Here is a 15,747-nt window from a genome sequence, read left to right on the forward strand (position 1 = left end):
ACGCCTCACTGGAAAGCAGACATAATCTAATAAAAGAGAAATGATAAAGGACAAAGTGGTCCTGTATTTAACACTTAAGCATTCTATGTTAAGAAATCTAAGAAAATGATCACCTTTATTTTCTTCCATTCAACTAGTAAGTCAATATTTTGATTTTTTTAATGTTGCTCAAAAGAGGGGGTATTTAAATATTTTATCCCTAGATCCTTGTTTATTTGCCCCCCAAAATGCTCTCTAAGTTATTGTTTCCATTGTGCAGGGTTTTTAAAACAAATGTATGATTAGTTAAGATTGTATAACAGTGAATCTGGCTAGACATTGTGATGTGGTAATTCACTACAAGCCAAGACATTATCTTGAGTCTTATACATTTAACCCCTTCTTGACCTTGGCAGTAAAACACTTTTTGTCCTCACAAACTGATTAAAATTGGTAGATTATTGAAAAGAGTAGCTTACTGAGTTTAAAGGGCAAAATTACAAGGGATTAAACTGAGAAATTAGAATACAGTTTATAAATGTACATAAACGGAAACTTGTGTATATAGCGTTTTTTCCCCTCCAGTCTTTATTTCTGTTCCATTGTGTGTCTTCTGCACTTTTATTTCAGTATAGTTCTCAAACACTTAGCTTGAGTTACTAAGTGGCATAATTATAAACATTTCAATCTAATATACTTTAGTCTTTAATGATTTAAAAATTTTTTCAGCTGTGTTTGTAAATGATTTTTAAACAATTTCTGTTATTGGATTATACAATTAATACTTAGAAATGAAGTGAACCTATGTAAGAACAACTAGTTCATAAGAGTTCACAGAGTAGCCAATTTTTTTAGCCAGATTTTTAAACAGTATTAAAAATAGCTAAGAAGTAAAAATTAAATGAATTAAAAAATTGTTCACTTATTAACATATTGAATATTTAAAACGTATTTATTGCTTTTGGAATTTTGATGAAGAGCGTTCTCAAATACTACTGGTGGATAGAAATGAGCTCACTGTTTTTCAGGGACAGTTTGACAGTGTGTGTCCAGAGCTATAAAATGCTTTTTTTGATTTCACTAATTCCGCTTTTCATATTTTATCTCAAGGAAATATTCTGGAATGCTGAAAAACTTTCTGCTCTAAGATACTGTTTGTATTTAAAATATGGAAAAGTTATCTAAAGCTGATATCACAGTGGTTGAATAAACTGCGTTCCATCCGCTGTGCAGAAGAGCATACAGCCAATAAGCATGAAAGTTACGAAAGCATTCAGAAACTTAGGAAGAGATGGTGAGGTTTAGGACAATCTCAGTTAGGTTTCAAAATGCATAGAAAAAAAGTTAGAAGGAAATATACCAATAGATTGACAGCATTTGCTGAATTGTGAGTAAGGTTTTTTCCCTTTTATTTTTCTGTGCTTTCTTGATTCTACACACTGACTATGTATTTCAGTCAGGAGGAAAAAAGAAAACTCGGAAAGTAAGTGGCCTTTAATGGAAGAAATAGATGGGTTCATTTTGTAAGTCAGAACTGATGGTTGATGGAATTTTTACTGTTCTTTGTTTAGTTAATTTTTTTATGTCATTTTTAGTTCATTTTACCTCATAATTCAGCAGAAGATCATTTATTGTTTTCAGAGTTCTACTTAGTTCATCATATAGTTTTTCTGGCTGGACCTAAATGTGGCATCAGCAATAAAAGTTGAAGATGCGTGACTTCCCTCTGTGCCCCTCCTGTTCCTACATCCCGTGTTGAGAGTGAAGTGCTTTACCAGTCTAAAGCCTTTGTTTCATGTTATTTTGATCCCTATTGGCTAATCTATGGAAAATTACTCAAGGTTTTGAGGAGTGGTTTGTATTTCAATCTTTGTATTTTGATAAGGGATCATTTTATTGATGTTGATATTCTGCATTTTTTACTACTTCAGTTTAAGCTTGGCATGTTTTTTTCTGAGTATTTTTATTTATTCATATATTCACAGATCTAATAAAAAGGAATGTAAATTAGAAGATTCACTGTTATCAAAAACATAGTTAGTGTTTATGTAGTAGTCAGTTGTATAGTAATATCTAATATTTTGTAGTTTGTATATTTTTCACCCAATTTTAAAACACCTAGTCTTTAGACTTTGATTTCTTTTATTTCTAAATTTCTGATGAAATGTTTTTGGTAATAATTATTTTTACGTACCAGAGAATAAAAATGTAGAAATAAACTTTCATAAATATGAGACTATATAGTATCAAAGGAGAATTAATGCATAAAAAGCTAAATTTTTTGATGTTCCTATTTCATACATGTGTCTCAAAGTTAATTGGGTGTTTATTCTAAAAGGCTACATAGAGGTATGATTGTGTGTATATATTTATTAAATATCCACATTTTGGTTTATTTGAATCAAGAAATTAAAATAGCTTTATACAGAGACAGAGCCTTCTTACAAACCACATGAAAATAACTTGCAAACCATTGATTTCTATGGCTTAGATGAGAAGACAGTGTTAAAATAATGTTTATCTGGAAATTGTAGAGCCCTATTTTATATTACTATTATGTAATAGTATTGGCAAGTAATTGAGCAGGTTTATGTCTTCTTTCAAGATTTACAAATATTTGCATAGACATGTCCAAACATGCATGCACAGACAGTCCAAAAAAGGATATTTTTAGGCTGTTTTTAAAAAGTTCAATATCAGATTTCAGATCCCATTTTAAGGCTGAAGTATATTTGAAAACATGCCAAGCTTCCTGCTTTAGTCTTAGGTTACAACTTGAGTCTCAACAGAATCTAAGTCCTGCCTTGTGAATTCTTTGAAAAATTAAATATAGTATAACCAACAGAAATCACCATCTTGTACTTATTGAAATAAATGATATTGTTTATATTAGTGGAAAAAAGTTGGGTGAGGTGCATTTATAAGCAGAACCATTTATACATTGTAACACTCTTCAGGCATTTTCCTTTAGAAGTTCTTAAGTTAAAAATAGTTCCCAAATAGTGAGACACGACTATAAATGTATTATATAATCAAAATGCTACAGGAAAATTGTTAAAACACTACTATCCTTTAACTTGTACTCATTGATTATTTAATGTAAAGTGCTGGGAAAACTGGATAACTACTATGTTAAAAGAAGATATCTGTCTACTCAGTATCAAAAACTTCCAGATGGAAATAAAGATTTAAGTGTAAAACATAAAACCATGCAAGTACTAGAAAAAATACCTGAAGTAAATATTTATGGAATATTAAATAATTCCCATTTCAAGCATAACACTTAATGTAGAAATCATTAAAAAAGGATTGATTTGATTATATAAAAATCCATAAGGGGTGAATAAAATTTAAAAGCGCAGTATAAAATAGGGAAAAGTTTGAAATATATATATGACAAATGGCTAATACTCTAAATATATGGAAGAGTTCTCACAAATAAATAAGAAAAAATCATAGAAAAAAGTTCATAGGAGAAATACAAATAGCCCATAATTTATGAATGGTTCAAATCATATTAGTAAAAGAAAGATAAACTAAAACAATGAGCTAATATCTTCATTCGTCAAATTGGCAAATTTCTTAACAAGTTAACACTCAGAATATGGCACAAATATTGTAGGTAGATCAGAAATGGACAGTTTAGCAGCCTGCATCCAAATTGTAACCATCCTTTGAAGCAACATGTCTATTTTTAAGAATTTATCTGTAGGAAATAATAGAGAATGTGAACAATGGTTCAGTTACAACGAAGTTTACTACTGTGTCATTTGTAATGGCAAACTGATTTTTCAATCTAATTTTTCAACCATTAAGGTTTTGAGATTTCAGTGTTTTTCATTACTTTCATATAGAATATATCATTTCAAAATAATTTAAATAGGAAATGGAAAAACCCTCAGTTAAGCTCATAGTAAATATTAGTAAATACTGATTTTATTTACTCTGCTTCAATTTTGTCACTGATAAATTGTGGATAATAATAGTACCTACTCATAGGGGCAGTGGGACCATTAAATGAATTAATTTGTGAAAAACACTTAGAATAGTTCCTGACATGGTCACTGTGGTTAACAATACTGTAGTTATATTTGGAAGTTGCTAAGAGAGTAGATCTTAAAAGTTCTCATCTCAAGGAAAGAAAAAAAATGTGTAATTATGTGAGGTGATGGATATTGACTAAACTTATTGTAGTAATTGTTTCACAATATATACATATATCAAATTATTATGTTATATACATTAAACTTATACAATGATATATGTCAATTATATCAATAAAACCGGAAGAAAATTTTTTAAAAAGAGGCAGAAGAAAGGACTCATGGACCCAAAAGAATAGTAAAAGACACATAGTAAGTGCTTAGATGATATTTGCTGCTATTCTCATTAATTCACAAAATGCTTCTGAAATATGAGATAATATAGAAAAAAAACATAGATTTACTATCTATACATTATAGAAAAATGTATCAAGGATAAGTGGCTAATTTGGAAGAAGCAAATTGCTTGACATTAAGAAATTGCCCTAAATTGAAAATAAGTGACCTAAGGATTACATTGTTGAAACAAATACACCAAATTTGTCTGGAGTTTTTGTCCCTGCTCCAATACATGCTCGATGCTGATCTAAAACTGATTTTGATATTAAGCTGAGTCTCTCTTTCTTTGTTCTGAACAGGTTGGCTCAAAGCTAATCTCCTGTCACAAACTGGTGTTGGCATGTGTTATTCCCTACTTCAGAGCTATGTTTCTCTCTGAAATGGCTGAAGCCAAGCAAACACTCATTGAAATCAGAGATTTTGATGGTGACGCAATAGAAGACTTGGTAAAGTTTGTCTATTCTTCACGGCTCACTTTGACTGTGGACAACGTCCAGCCTCTCTTGTATGCAGCCTGTATTCTACAGGTTGAACTGGTGGCCAGAGCTTGTTGTGAATATATGAAGTTACATTTTCATCCCTCCAATTGCCTGGCAGTAAGAGCCTTTGCAGAAAGTCACAATCGAATAGACTTAATGGACATGGCGGATCAGTATGCCTGTGAGCATTTTACTGAAGTAGTGGAGTGTGAAGACTTTGTAAGTGTGTCACCCCAGCATCTCCATAAGCTTCTGTCGTCTAGTGATCTAAATATTGAGAATGAAAAGCAGGTCTATAGTGCAGCCATCAAGTGGCTTCTTGCCAATCCTCAGCATCATTCCAAATGGTTGGATGAAACACTTGCACAGGTAGGGACTGAAATAAGATTGTGTGTAGAAATGAAATGATATGGAAGCAAATCAGCATGCTTCATTTATCATGAGAAGTGTAGATTATCCATTGATGTAATACCGTGTGAAAATGGCTTGATTCTTACTTCCCTGTTTACTCACTATACTATTTAAGGGTAAGTCTGAATTTGTTAACGTTTGAATTACAAATATCATTCTCTGCTTTTTAACCTGAATGTTTAAAATATCCCTTTGAGGTAGTAATAATGAGTGTTTTATTTACACAAATAGAAAATGGTTCTGAGGAAACAAGTCTAAATTAATTTTTAACTATTGTTTTATAATGACGTTTCTAAACTTTACTGAATTAGTTTGCTAATGAGAGTACATTTATTACGCATATAGATTTATTCTGGATAGAACTGTAAGACATCACTTTCCATTTTCTTCCCTCACCACAGTTTTACCTTTATAACCTCAGAAATATGTCTCTTTTTTTTTTCTGGATTTTTTTTTTACTTGAGATTATGATAGTTTACAACCTTGTGAAATTTCAGTTGTACATTATTGTTTGTCAGTCATGTTGTAGGTGCACCACTTCAGCCTTTGTGCCCACCCCCAACCCCCACCTCCTTTCCCCTGGTAACCACTAATCTGTTCTCTCTGTCTACATGTTTAACTTCCACATATGAGTGGAGTCGTACAGAGATTGTCTTTCTCTATTTGGCTTATTTCACTTAACATAATATTCTCAAGGTCCATCCATGTTGTTGTGAATGGGACAATTTTATCCTTGTTTATGGCTGATTAGTATTCCATTGTATATATCTACCATGTCTTCTTTATCCAATCATCAGTTGATGGGCACTTAGGTTGCTTCCACATCTTGGCTGTTGTAAATAATGCTGCAGTGAACATAGGGGTGCGTGGGACTTCTGGAATTGCTGATTTCATGTTCTTTGGATAGATACCCAGTAGTGGGATGGCTGGGTCATGTGGTATTTCTATTTTTAATTTTTTGAGAACTCTCCATACTGTTTTCCATAGTGGCTGCACCAGTTGGCATTCCCACCAGCAGTGGATGAGGGTTCCTTTTTCTCCGCAACCTCTCCAACATTTGTTACTTTTTTGTTTTGGTTATTTTTGCCATTCTAACAGGTGTAAGGTGATATCTTAGTGTAGTTTTGATTTGCATTTCCCTGATGATCAGTGATGATGAGCATCTTTTCACATGTCTATTGGCCATCCGTATATCTTCTTTGGAAAAATGTCTGTTCATGTCCCCTGCCCATTTTTTGAATGGGTTGTTCGATTTTCTGTTGTTCAGTTGTGTGAGTTCTTTATATAGTATGGAGATTAACCCTTTGTCAGATATATGACTTGCAAATATTTTTTCCCAGTTAGTGGGTTGTTTTTTTGTTTCAATCCTGTTGTCTCTTGCCTTGAAGAAGCTCTTTAGTCTGATGAAGTCCCATTTGTTTATTCTTTCTATTGTTTCCCTTGTCTGAGAAGACATGGTGTCCGAAAAGGTCCTTTTGATACTGATGTCAAAGAGTGTGCTGCCTATATTTTCTTCTAGAAGTCTTACGGTTTCAGGTCTTACCTTTAGGTCTTTGACCTATTTTGAGTTTATTTTCGTGAGTGGTGAAAAAGAATGGTCAATTTTCATTCTTTTACATGTGGCTTTCCAGTTTTCCCAGCACCATTTGTTGAAGAGACTTTCTTTTCTCCATTGTATGCCCTCAGCTCCTTTGTCGAAGATTAGCTGTCCATAGATGTGTGATTTTATTTCTGGGCTTTCAGTTCTACTCCATTGATCTGTGTGTCTGTTTTTGTATCAGTACCATGCTGTTTTGATTACTGTAGCTTTGTAGTATATTTTGAAGTCAGGGATTGTGATACCTCCAGCTTCATTCTTTTTTCTCAGGATTGCTTTAGTGATCCAGGGTCTTTTGTTGCCCTGTATGAATTTTAGGATTCTTTGTTCTATTTCTGTAAAGAATGTCATTGGGATTCTGATTGGGATGGTGTTGAATCTATAGATTGCTTTAGGTAGTATGGACATTTTAACTATGTTTATTCTTCCAATCCATGTGCATGGAATGTTCTTCCGTCCTTTATATTGTCATCAATTTCTTTCAGGAAAGTCTTGTAGTTTTCGTTGTATAGGTCTGTCACTTCCTTGCTTAAATTTACCCCAAGGTATTTTATCCTTTTTGTTGCAATTGTGAATGGTATTGTGTTCTTGAGTTCTTTTTCTGTTAGTTCATTATTAGAGTATAGAAATGCTACTGATTTATGTCAGTTGATTTTATACCCTGCAACTTTGCTGTAGCTGTTATTTCTAATAGTTTTTCAGTGGATTCTTTGGGATTTCTTTTATATATAAGATCTTGTCATCTGCAAATAGCGAGAGTTTCACTTCTTCAGTGCCTGTTTGGATTTTGGAATATGTCTCTTTTTAAGTTATTTGTTTACTTTTACTGTCAATAGGGGTTACTTGGTTATGGAGATAATAAGTGAGCCTCAGAATTACTTTGAAAATAAGTTTGTGAACAAAAATGAATAAAAAGTTTCATTATCTTGCAGCTATATCTTACTTGTGTATGTGTGTGTGTTTAGCTCAAAATCATATTACCTGGTTTGATTGTCCCTTTAATCCACTAGAAAATCAACACATCTTTAAGAGAAGAAAGAGGGGCTACATCTCTGAGTTAGTATATGACCTTCCAAGATAATTGATTTGAAGAAAACAGCAGCTGTTTGCTTCAGATATGAATGTTTGCGTGTTTAAGTAAGAAATAAATCACATTTCCATATGTTCAGTCTTAGCTTTAAAAGGGAAAAGAGCAAAACACAGCAATTTTGCTTTCATTGTGCCTTTTCTTTAGCAGTAAGGGGCCTGTGATTATGACAGTACCACTTTTGGAAGTGAATAAGTAACTTGAATAAAGACAATTAAATTATTTTATCCAGTCTACTTAAATCTATATTTAAAAGAGGAGGATATATTTAACATATAATCTGATTTTATTAGTGCAGACCAGTACTGGAAATCGCTTTAGAACTTGGCACAGTAAGCTTCATTCACATGTTAGAAAGGCTTTATGAAATAAATGAGTTTTAAACAGGGAACATACTGCAGTAGAAGTAGAGAATGAGCTATCCTATTCCAATTTAAATTTCCTTTCTGCCAACTATTCATGATCGTAGGTTCGTTTGCCCCTCTTGCCAGTTGATTTTCTTATGGGTGTTGTGGCAAAAGAACAGATTGTCAAGCAAAATCTAAAATGTAGAGACTTATTGGATGAAGCAAGAAATTACCACCTTCACTTGAGCAGCAGAGCAGTACCTGACTTTGAATACTCCATTCGGACTACTCCAAGGAAGCATACTGCTGGTAATTAAATTACTCATTTTATCAACTCTGCCAGAAGGATCTTTGTTATATTTGAGAGTTGGTTATGCATGCTCAAACTTAATTGTAAAATGATTCGTATCTGATTGTCTTAAAGTAATAATTGGCAAATAAGGTCATATATGAAATCTTACTGTACGTGATTCAGATAGTTTTACCAATAAGCCAGCTTCTTTTTTTTTGCTGAGGAAGATTAGCCCTGAGCTAACATCTCTGCCAGTCTTCCTCTTTTTGCTTGAGGAAGACTAGCCCTGAGCTAACATCTCTGCCACTCTCCCTCCACTTTATATGTGGGTTGCCATCACAGCATGGCTGACGAGTGGTGTAGGTATGCGCCCAGGATATGAACCCATGAACCCCGGGCTGCTGAAGTGGAGCACGCCAAATTTAATCACTGTGCCACAGGGCTGGCCCCAAGCCAAGTCTTTAAAAAGCCATAACAAATCCTCTATACTTTGAAGAGCCTGCTGAAATATCTCTTCTTCTGAAGTCTTCCTGATTCTCCTAGGCAGAATTAGTTTCTCTGTCATTTGTGCCTTTAGAGCACTTTGTTTGTACTGGTTTTATTTTACTATGTTGCACTGAAATTTGTTTATTTGACATGTTTCCGGGCCTTTCAAAGACAAGTTAAGTATCTTATTTCAGTTTGTATCTCTAGTGCAAAGCATGGAGCTTGACACACACTACCTGTTTAAATATTTGTTTTTGCATTTTATCAAATAAAAAGAAAGGCACTAAATATATCTAACATTTGTATAACAGATCATATTGGACTTTTAGAATCTAAAGCTCTTATATGTGAGGAGGCATGCAGTTTTGCCAGTATTTGCCAGAATTTTCAGACTTTATATTTTCCCAAGAAAATACTTCATGTTACTTATGTTACTCTTTATAAATATAAAGAATGTATTTGAGGAATGAGGGAAAAGAAGTGAGGTCCAGGAATTCAGGAATCAGTTCTCTGGACAGAGACTTCCTTTGCGTTTGCTGCTACCTAATAAAGTTGTCAAAGAAAGGGATCTGCCGAACAGCCTCCCAACAGCAGCAAAGACGATGCTTGATTACAGTAGTGGGGTTTTAATCTAGGGTCATATAAAGAAAGTTTGAATGTTGAGAAGGAGTTCTCATAAATAATTAGCGTAACAAGGGAAGGACTGCTGATTTATTTTCCTTTTTTCATAGGTTGATTTCAAGAACTAACTTTTTTTGAAGTGTCGGTTTTTTACATTTCTGAATTCTGTTTCAGGAAGTCAAAGTATTTAATGAAATTCTTCTTCAGATTCAGATTTGGAACCAGACAGCATCTTGACTGTCTAGACCCTCATGCACATGGTCTCTTAAACGATTGCAAGAACTTGATGAAGTAGATTTCAGTGAAGGATTCGATTCTCGTTATGAGATAAACAGTGTGATTCCATTTGATGGATGAAGAGACTAAGAACTGGAGAGGGTGAAACTGTGCCCGAGGCCACAGGGAGAAATAGCAGAGAAAGGATTTGCAGCCTGATCTTTTTACTTCATTTTTAGTTTTTGTCTCTTCCATGTCATGTTTCTATGTGACCTATATAGCTGAATTACTAGTTTCCATCTAAAGAAAATCTAATCAGTGATTGGGATTACATTCTGGGATTAAAATCCCAGCTGTGCCATTAAACATTTGTAGTTTGGGGGCAATTTCTTAATCCTCGAAGGCCTCAGTTTATTTATAAACAATTTTGACTGCATGGTCTTTTAAGTTTCTTGCACCTGTAGATTTCTCTGACTTAAAATATTGGATTAGTTGGAAAAGATAGCACAAGCGGTTCTGGTCATTCATTTGTGTAATCATTCAGCAAACCTTTATTAATTGCCTACCATGTGCCAGGTTCTGGGTTAGGAATTAGAAGTGCAAATGAGAATATAGCCAGACCTATTTTGAGAGAACTTGCAGTCTGATCTGGGAAAATAGACATGTGGATGAATAAATGCAATAATGTATTATAGGTACTTTGATATAATCACAAGGTATAGTGGGAAGCACAACGAAAAGAGTGGTTATTTTGACCTTGAAAGGGTCAGAAAAGGTTTTATAGAGAAAGTAAACCTCAGTCTTAGTTTTGAGTGAAAAATGAATATTTAGGGGCCGGCCTGTGGCCAAGTGGTTAAGTTCGCACGCTCTGCTTTGGCCGCCTGGGGTTTCGCCACTTCAGATCCTGGGCACGGACATGGCACTGCTCATCAGGCCATGCTGAGGCGGCGTCCCACATAGCACAACTAGAAGGACCCACAACTAAAAATATACAACTGTGTACTAGGGGGCTTTGAGGAGGAGGAGGAGAAAAAGAAGAAAAAAAAGAAGATTGGCGACAGATGTTAGCTCAGGTGTCAATCTTTAAAACAAAAAAGAATGGTCTTCTAGGTGCCTGTTAGGGAAGGGGGTATTCAGTTCATTGTACATTTATTGAGTGCCTAGTACATGCCAGGCACCGTGCTAGTCCTTATTAGCGCATAAATGCTTAACACACGGTCTTAACCTAGTTTAGGCTCCAAAGACAGATATCAGCATAATCATTTCAGTATTATGTATTAAGTGAATGATAGTTACCAAAAGTTGCTATTGGAACATTGAGGATAAGCACCATATGCATGTTGTAGGTGCATGAAATTTAAGAGAAAGAGAGGGAGAAGATGAGGTGAGACACTGCAAAGCGTTCATGCTGTGCTGAGCCTTTATCTTGCAGGGCAGTGGTTCTCGTAGTGTGAAGGAAGGGTGGCCCCTGGACCAGCAGCAGCAGCACTCACTTGGGAACTTGTTAGAAATACAAATTCTTGGACCTACCCTAAATCTACTGAATCGGAAACTCGGGATCAGGCCCAGCAATCTGTGTTTATGCCCTCCGGGTGATTCTGAACTGCAGTAATGTTTTGATTTTTTTAAAAATTGTGGTAAAATATTTATAACATAAAAATTGCCATTTTAACCATTTTTAAGTATACAATTTAGTGGTATTCACTGAAGTTTTTAAGAACTACTAATGTAGGTAATGAAAAGCTGTTCAAAAAGCCTATAAATTAGATTACTCTGTTGACCATGTGAAAGCAAAAGGACTGCTAAGTGATAAGAGAGGGTGGGATTTTGCAGTAGTTGGGTAGTAGCTGATGAGGGCCTGAACTAAGGCAGTTGCAGTGGGAATCTCCAGGGGGAGGAAGGACCCCTTAGGGAAGGAGGAGCTTGTTTAGGTAGGCGAGGAATGGGGGGGTCCTTTTGAACACGTTGAGTTTGAGGTGCCCGTGGACATGTGGCTTAGAAATGTGGATTGGAAGGCGTTATGATACAGATGGAATTTAAAATAAAGGAATGGTCTTTCCTGTGTAATCATCAAGTATGTGAGAAGTAGGCTAAGGATGAAATGTGGAAGAGATAGGAAAGAGAGAAATGATCAGAGACAAAAGGAGACTTTGATATTATGCAAATCAAGAGAGTTAAGGAGTTTCCCAAAAAGTAGGGTGATCAACATGTCAAATGTTGTAGTTGTGTTCAGTAAGAAATTAATTTAAGAGTTTATCGGATTTTGTTAAGACCTTAGCAAGAGCAATGTTACAGAGTAGGTGAGGATCTAAATCATGTTATAAGGGGATGTTAGCAAGCACAGATAGCTGATACGTGCTATTCTTTGAGAAATTCAAATGAGGGGAAAAGAGAAAATTAGATTTCTAGTAACATAATGCCATTGAATGCTATGCAAATAACTCTTCTTTTTTTTCTGTTAGTATTTTGATTTCCAAAATAGTTTTTCTGTACTAATTTTAAAAACTTAGGGAACTGTGGTTTTCACCTCCAATTTGTGGCTTTACCTTTAGGTGTGCTGTTTTGTGTCGGTGGTCGAGGTGGATCTGGTGACCCGTTTCGCAGTATTGAATGCTATTCCATCAACAAAAACAGTTGGTTCTTTGGACCGGAAATGAATAGTCGCAGGCGACACGTGGGTGTAATCTCTGTGGAAGGTGGGTCCACTATTGTCTTAAATCACATTATGTGATCATAATGCTCTTTTTCAATTTTTGAACTTTGAGAATTTCTTTCTGTAAGAAAATTGCTAGATTATAAAATATGTTTCAGTATGTCAATAAAATATTTGGGTGGTGATTATTTACTTGCTTTGTGCCCATAGATGCTCAGTGTACAATCTCTTGCATGTACGTGCTTGACAGGAGGTGAGTATCAGGGAAAAGGGAATTAAAATAAAGAGTTAAAGTAAGCTATTTTGGGTTATATTTGCAAAAGAATCAACTAAAGAAAAATGTTTTTTCAGCCCAAATAATAAATATATATCACCTTTTTTTATACCCCTCTAATTATTATGATTATTGAAACAAGATTTTTTTTTACTGGTTACTGAAAATGAATTAATTGCAGAACCATGGATAAATTGTTAGAAGACTTTTAAAAAAATCACTTTTCTGATTATAAAAGTATAAATGCTTTTTTTTTGGAAAAATATGAAAACATATTTTAATAAAAAATAAAAATCTTCAAATACCCAGAAATAATCACAGTTAACATTTTGGTATGTCATGTTTCTAATTTTTCTGTGTATTATTATTATTTTTTTTTTTTTAAGATTTTATTTTTTCCTTTTTCTCCCCAAAGCCCCCCCAGTACATAGTTGTATATTCTTCGTTGTGGGTCCTTCTAGTTGTGGTATGTGGGACGCTGCCTCAGCGTGGTTTGATGAGCAGTGTCATGTCCGCGCCCAGGATTCGAACCAACGAAACACTGGGCCGCCTGCAGGGGAGCGCGCGAACTTAACCACTCGGCCACGGGGCCAGCCCCTCTGTGTATTATTTTTATTTATTTCATTTAGAAAAAGTTTGATCATACTGTATTAAGAGTTTTACATTTTCCTTATATGAGCATTTTTAAATTTTATTTAACATCTTTTGAAAACATGATTAGTGATTTCATCTAAGAGAGAAAAAGTTGAGAAGCCTAAGGGAGGGATGGTGGTGTCTGAGCATTTAAATACCTTCATGTAGCACAGCATGCTTCTGGCATTTGGTCAAGTAGAAGATTACGTTTATTTTCATTTGATTACTGAAGTGGCATTGATCATAGTGTTGGACAGAAGAAGACGTTGAAAATTAATTTATCATGCTTTTCTCATTATATATTGATTATATTTAGAAATAAGGTCAGTTTGTTTATTTGGACTCAAAGGTAACTCCTTCTGCATTCGACAGGCAAAGTGTATGCAGTGGGTGGACATGATGGGAGTGAACATCTGGGCAGCATGGAGATGTTTGATCCTCTCACCAATAAGTGGATGATGAAGGCATCAATGAACACAAAGAGGTAGGTCAGTGTTGAAATTGATTTTGATTTGTTGGTGGAAAAAAGGAAAGCTTCCTATAATTGAAAAGGCTAATGCTTTTACTTTTTACATTTTTAGAAAATTTGAATACCTTCTTAAACACACTTTGTTAAAGTGACCAGTGTGATTCTTTGTTATATATATTTGAGAATTAAAAATGGAATCATGTTGGAGCTGGCCCTGTGGCACAGTGGTTAAGTTCATGCCCTCTGCTTCAGTGGCCCAGGGTTCACAGGTTTGGATCCCAGGCGCAGATCTGCACACTGCTCATCAGGCCATGCTGTGGTGATGTCCCACTTATGAAAAAATAGAGTAAGATTAGCGTAGATGTTAGCTCAGGGCCAGTCTTCCTCACCAAAAAAAGAAAGAAATCGTGTCTTAGAGGATGATGATTGTCATAGTTTTCACTTACACCTGAGCATTGATTTTTTTTTAACTTTTTATTTTGAAATAATTTTAGTTATTCAGAAAGTTTGCAAAAGTAGAGTTCCAGTGGTTGTCAACTGAACATGATTTTGCTCCCTCTGTGCAACACTTGGCAATGACTGGAGACATTTTTGGTGGTTATAACTTGAGGGCAAGGAGGTTGTGGGAGTTGCTGCTGGTGTCTACTTGGGAGAGGCTAAGGATGCTCCTGAAGATCCTATAATGCACAGGAAAGTCCCCCACAACAAAGAATTATCCAGCCCTAAATGTCAGTAGTGCTGCGATAGAGAAATCCTGCTGTCTACTCTTCACCCAACTCCCATAAAATTGACATCTTACACCATCATAGTACAATTATTGAAACCAGGAAATTTACATTGATACAGTGCTATTAATTAATCTGTAGACCTTATTCAACTTTTGCCAGTTTTTCCAGACATTCTTATGCTTCTGATTTGTTTTTCTTGTCTAATTGTATTGGCTAATAATCTAATACAGTGTGAATAGTAGTGGAGATGGTAGGTCTTTTTGTCTTGTTCCTGTTCTTAATGGAAATGTCTCCAGTGTTTCTCAATTAAATAAGGTACTGGCTTTAGGACTAAGGCATGTGTATTTTAATATGTTAAGAAAATATCCCTCAATTTCTATTCATTCTTTTTTATCATTATGAGCATTAATGTTTAAAATTTTCATCTATAATAAATTGAGATGTATGTTGATAAATAGATAAATCTAAAGAGGAAGAAGATTTTTAGTAACATAACTTAGTAAATGTTGACTAGCCTGTTCAAAATTTTTTTAAGGACTTGAATACTAAATTTTCAGATATCCTAAGGTGGTAGGATAGCTAACATCATGTGACCAAATCAGGATTTAAAAACCAAGTAGACTCTATAGACAAAACCTAAAAACATTAAAATTAGAGTTATAGGCTAAAACCTGCTTTAGGTATTTAAAAAAATCAGTTATACCAGTACAACACTGTGGGAAGTCAGGTTTGTGATTATGTGGGGAAAAGTACCTGAACCAGTATGAAACACAGCTCTTAAAAAGAAAGAGAGGCCGGTCCGGTGGTGCATTGGTTAAGTTCGCATGTTCCGCATTGGTGGCCAAGGGTCCGCCAGTTCGGATCCCGGGTGTGGACATGGCACCGCTTGTCAAGCCATGCTGTGGTAGGCGTCGCACATATAAAGTAGAGGAAGATGGGCATGGATGTTAGCTCAGGGCTAGTCTTCCTCAGCAAAAAGAGGAAGATTGGCAGCAGTTAGCTCAGGGCTAATCTTCCTCAAAAGACAAAAAACAAAAAAAAGAAAGAAAAGGAAAAAAGCAAATATAATGTAGTTGCATACATTAAGAGAAGT

General features: G+C 34.9%; 1 protein-coding gene across 2 annotated transcripts in view; it reads left to right on the forward strand.

The window, feature by feature from the left end:
• Positions 1 to 15,747, forward strand: part of KLHL8 (kelch like family member 8) — a 48,078-nt gene that overhangs the window by 20,347 nt on the left and 11,984 nt on the right. For both annotated transcript variants that reach the window (XM_070614364.1, XM_070614365.1), the window contains exons 3-6: positions 4,661 to 5,209; positions 8,405 to 8,591; positions 12,450 to 12,593; positions 13,830 to 13,941. In XM_070614364.1, coding sequence (XP_070470465.1) covers positions 4,661 to 5,209; positions 8,405 to 8,591; positions 12,450 to 12,593; positions 13,830 to 13,941 — 992 coding nt within the window. The remainder of the gene's footprint in view (positions 1 to 4,660; positions 5,210 to 8,404; positions 8,592 to 12,449; positions 12,594 to 13,829; positions 13,942 to 15,747) is intronic.

Source organism: Equus przewalskii, chromosome 3 (assembly GCF_037783145.1).
Source record: "Equus przewalskii isolate Varuska chromosome 3, EquPr2, whole genome shotgun sequence".
Classification (NCBI taxonomy): domain Eukaryota; kingdom Metazoa; phylum Chordata; class Mammalia; order Perissodactyla; family Equidae; genus Equus; species Equus przewalskii.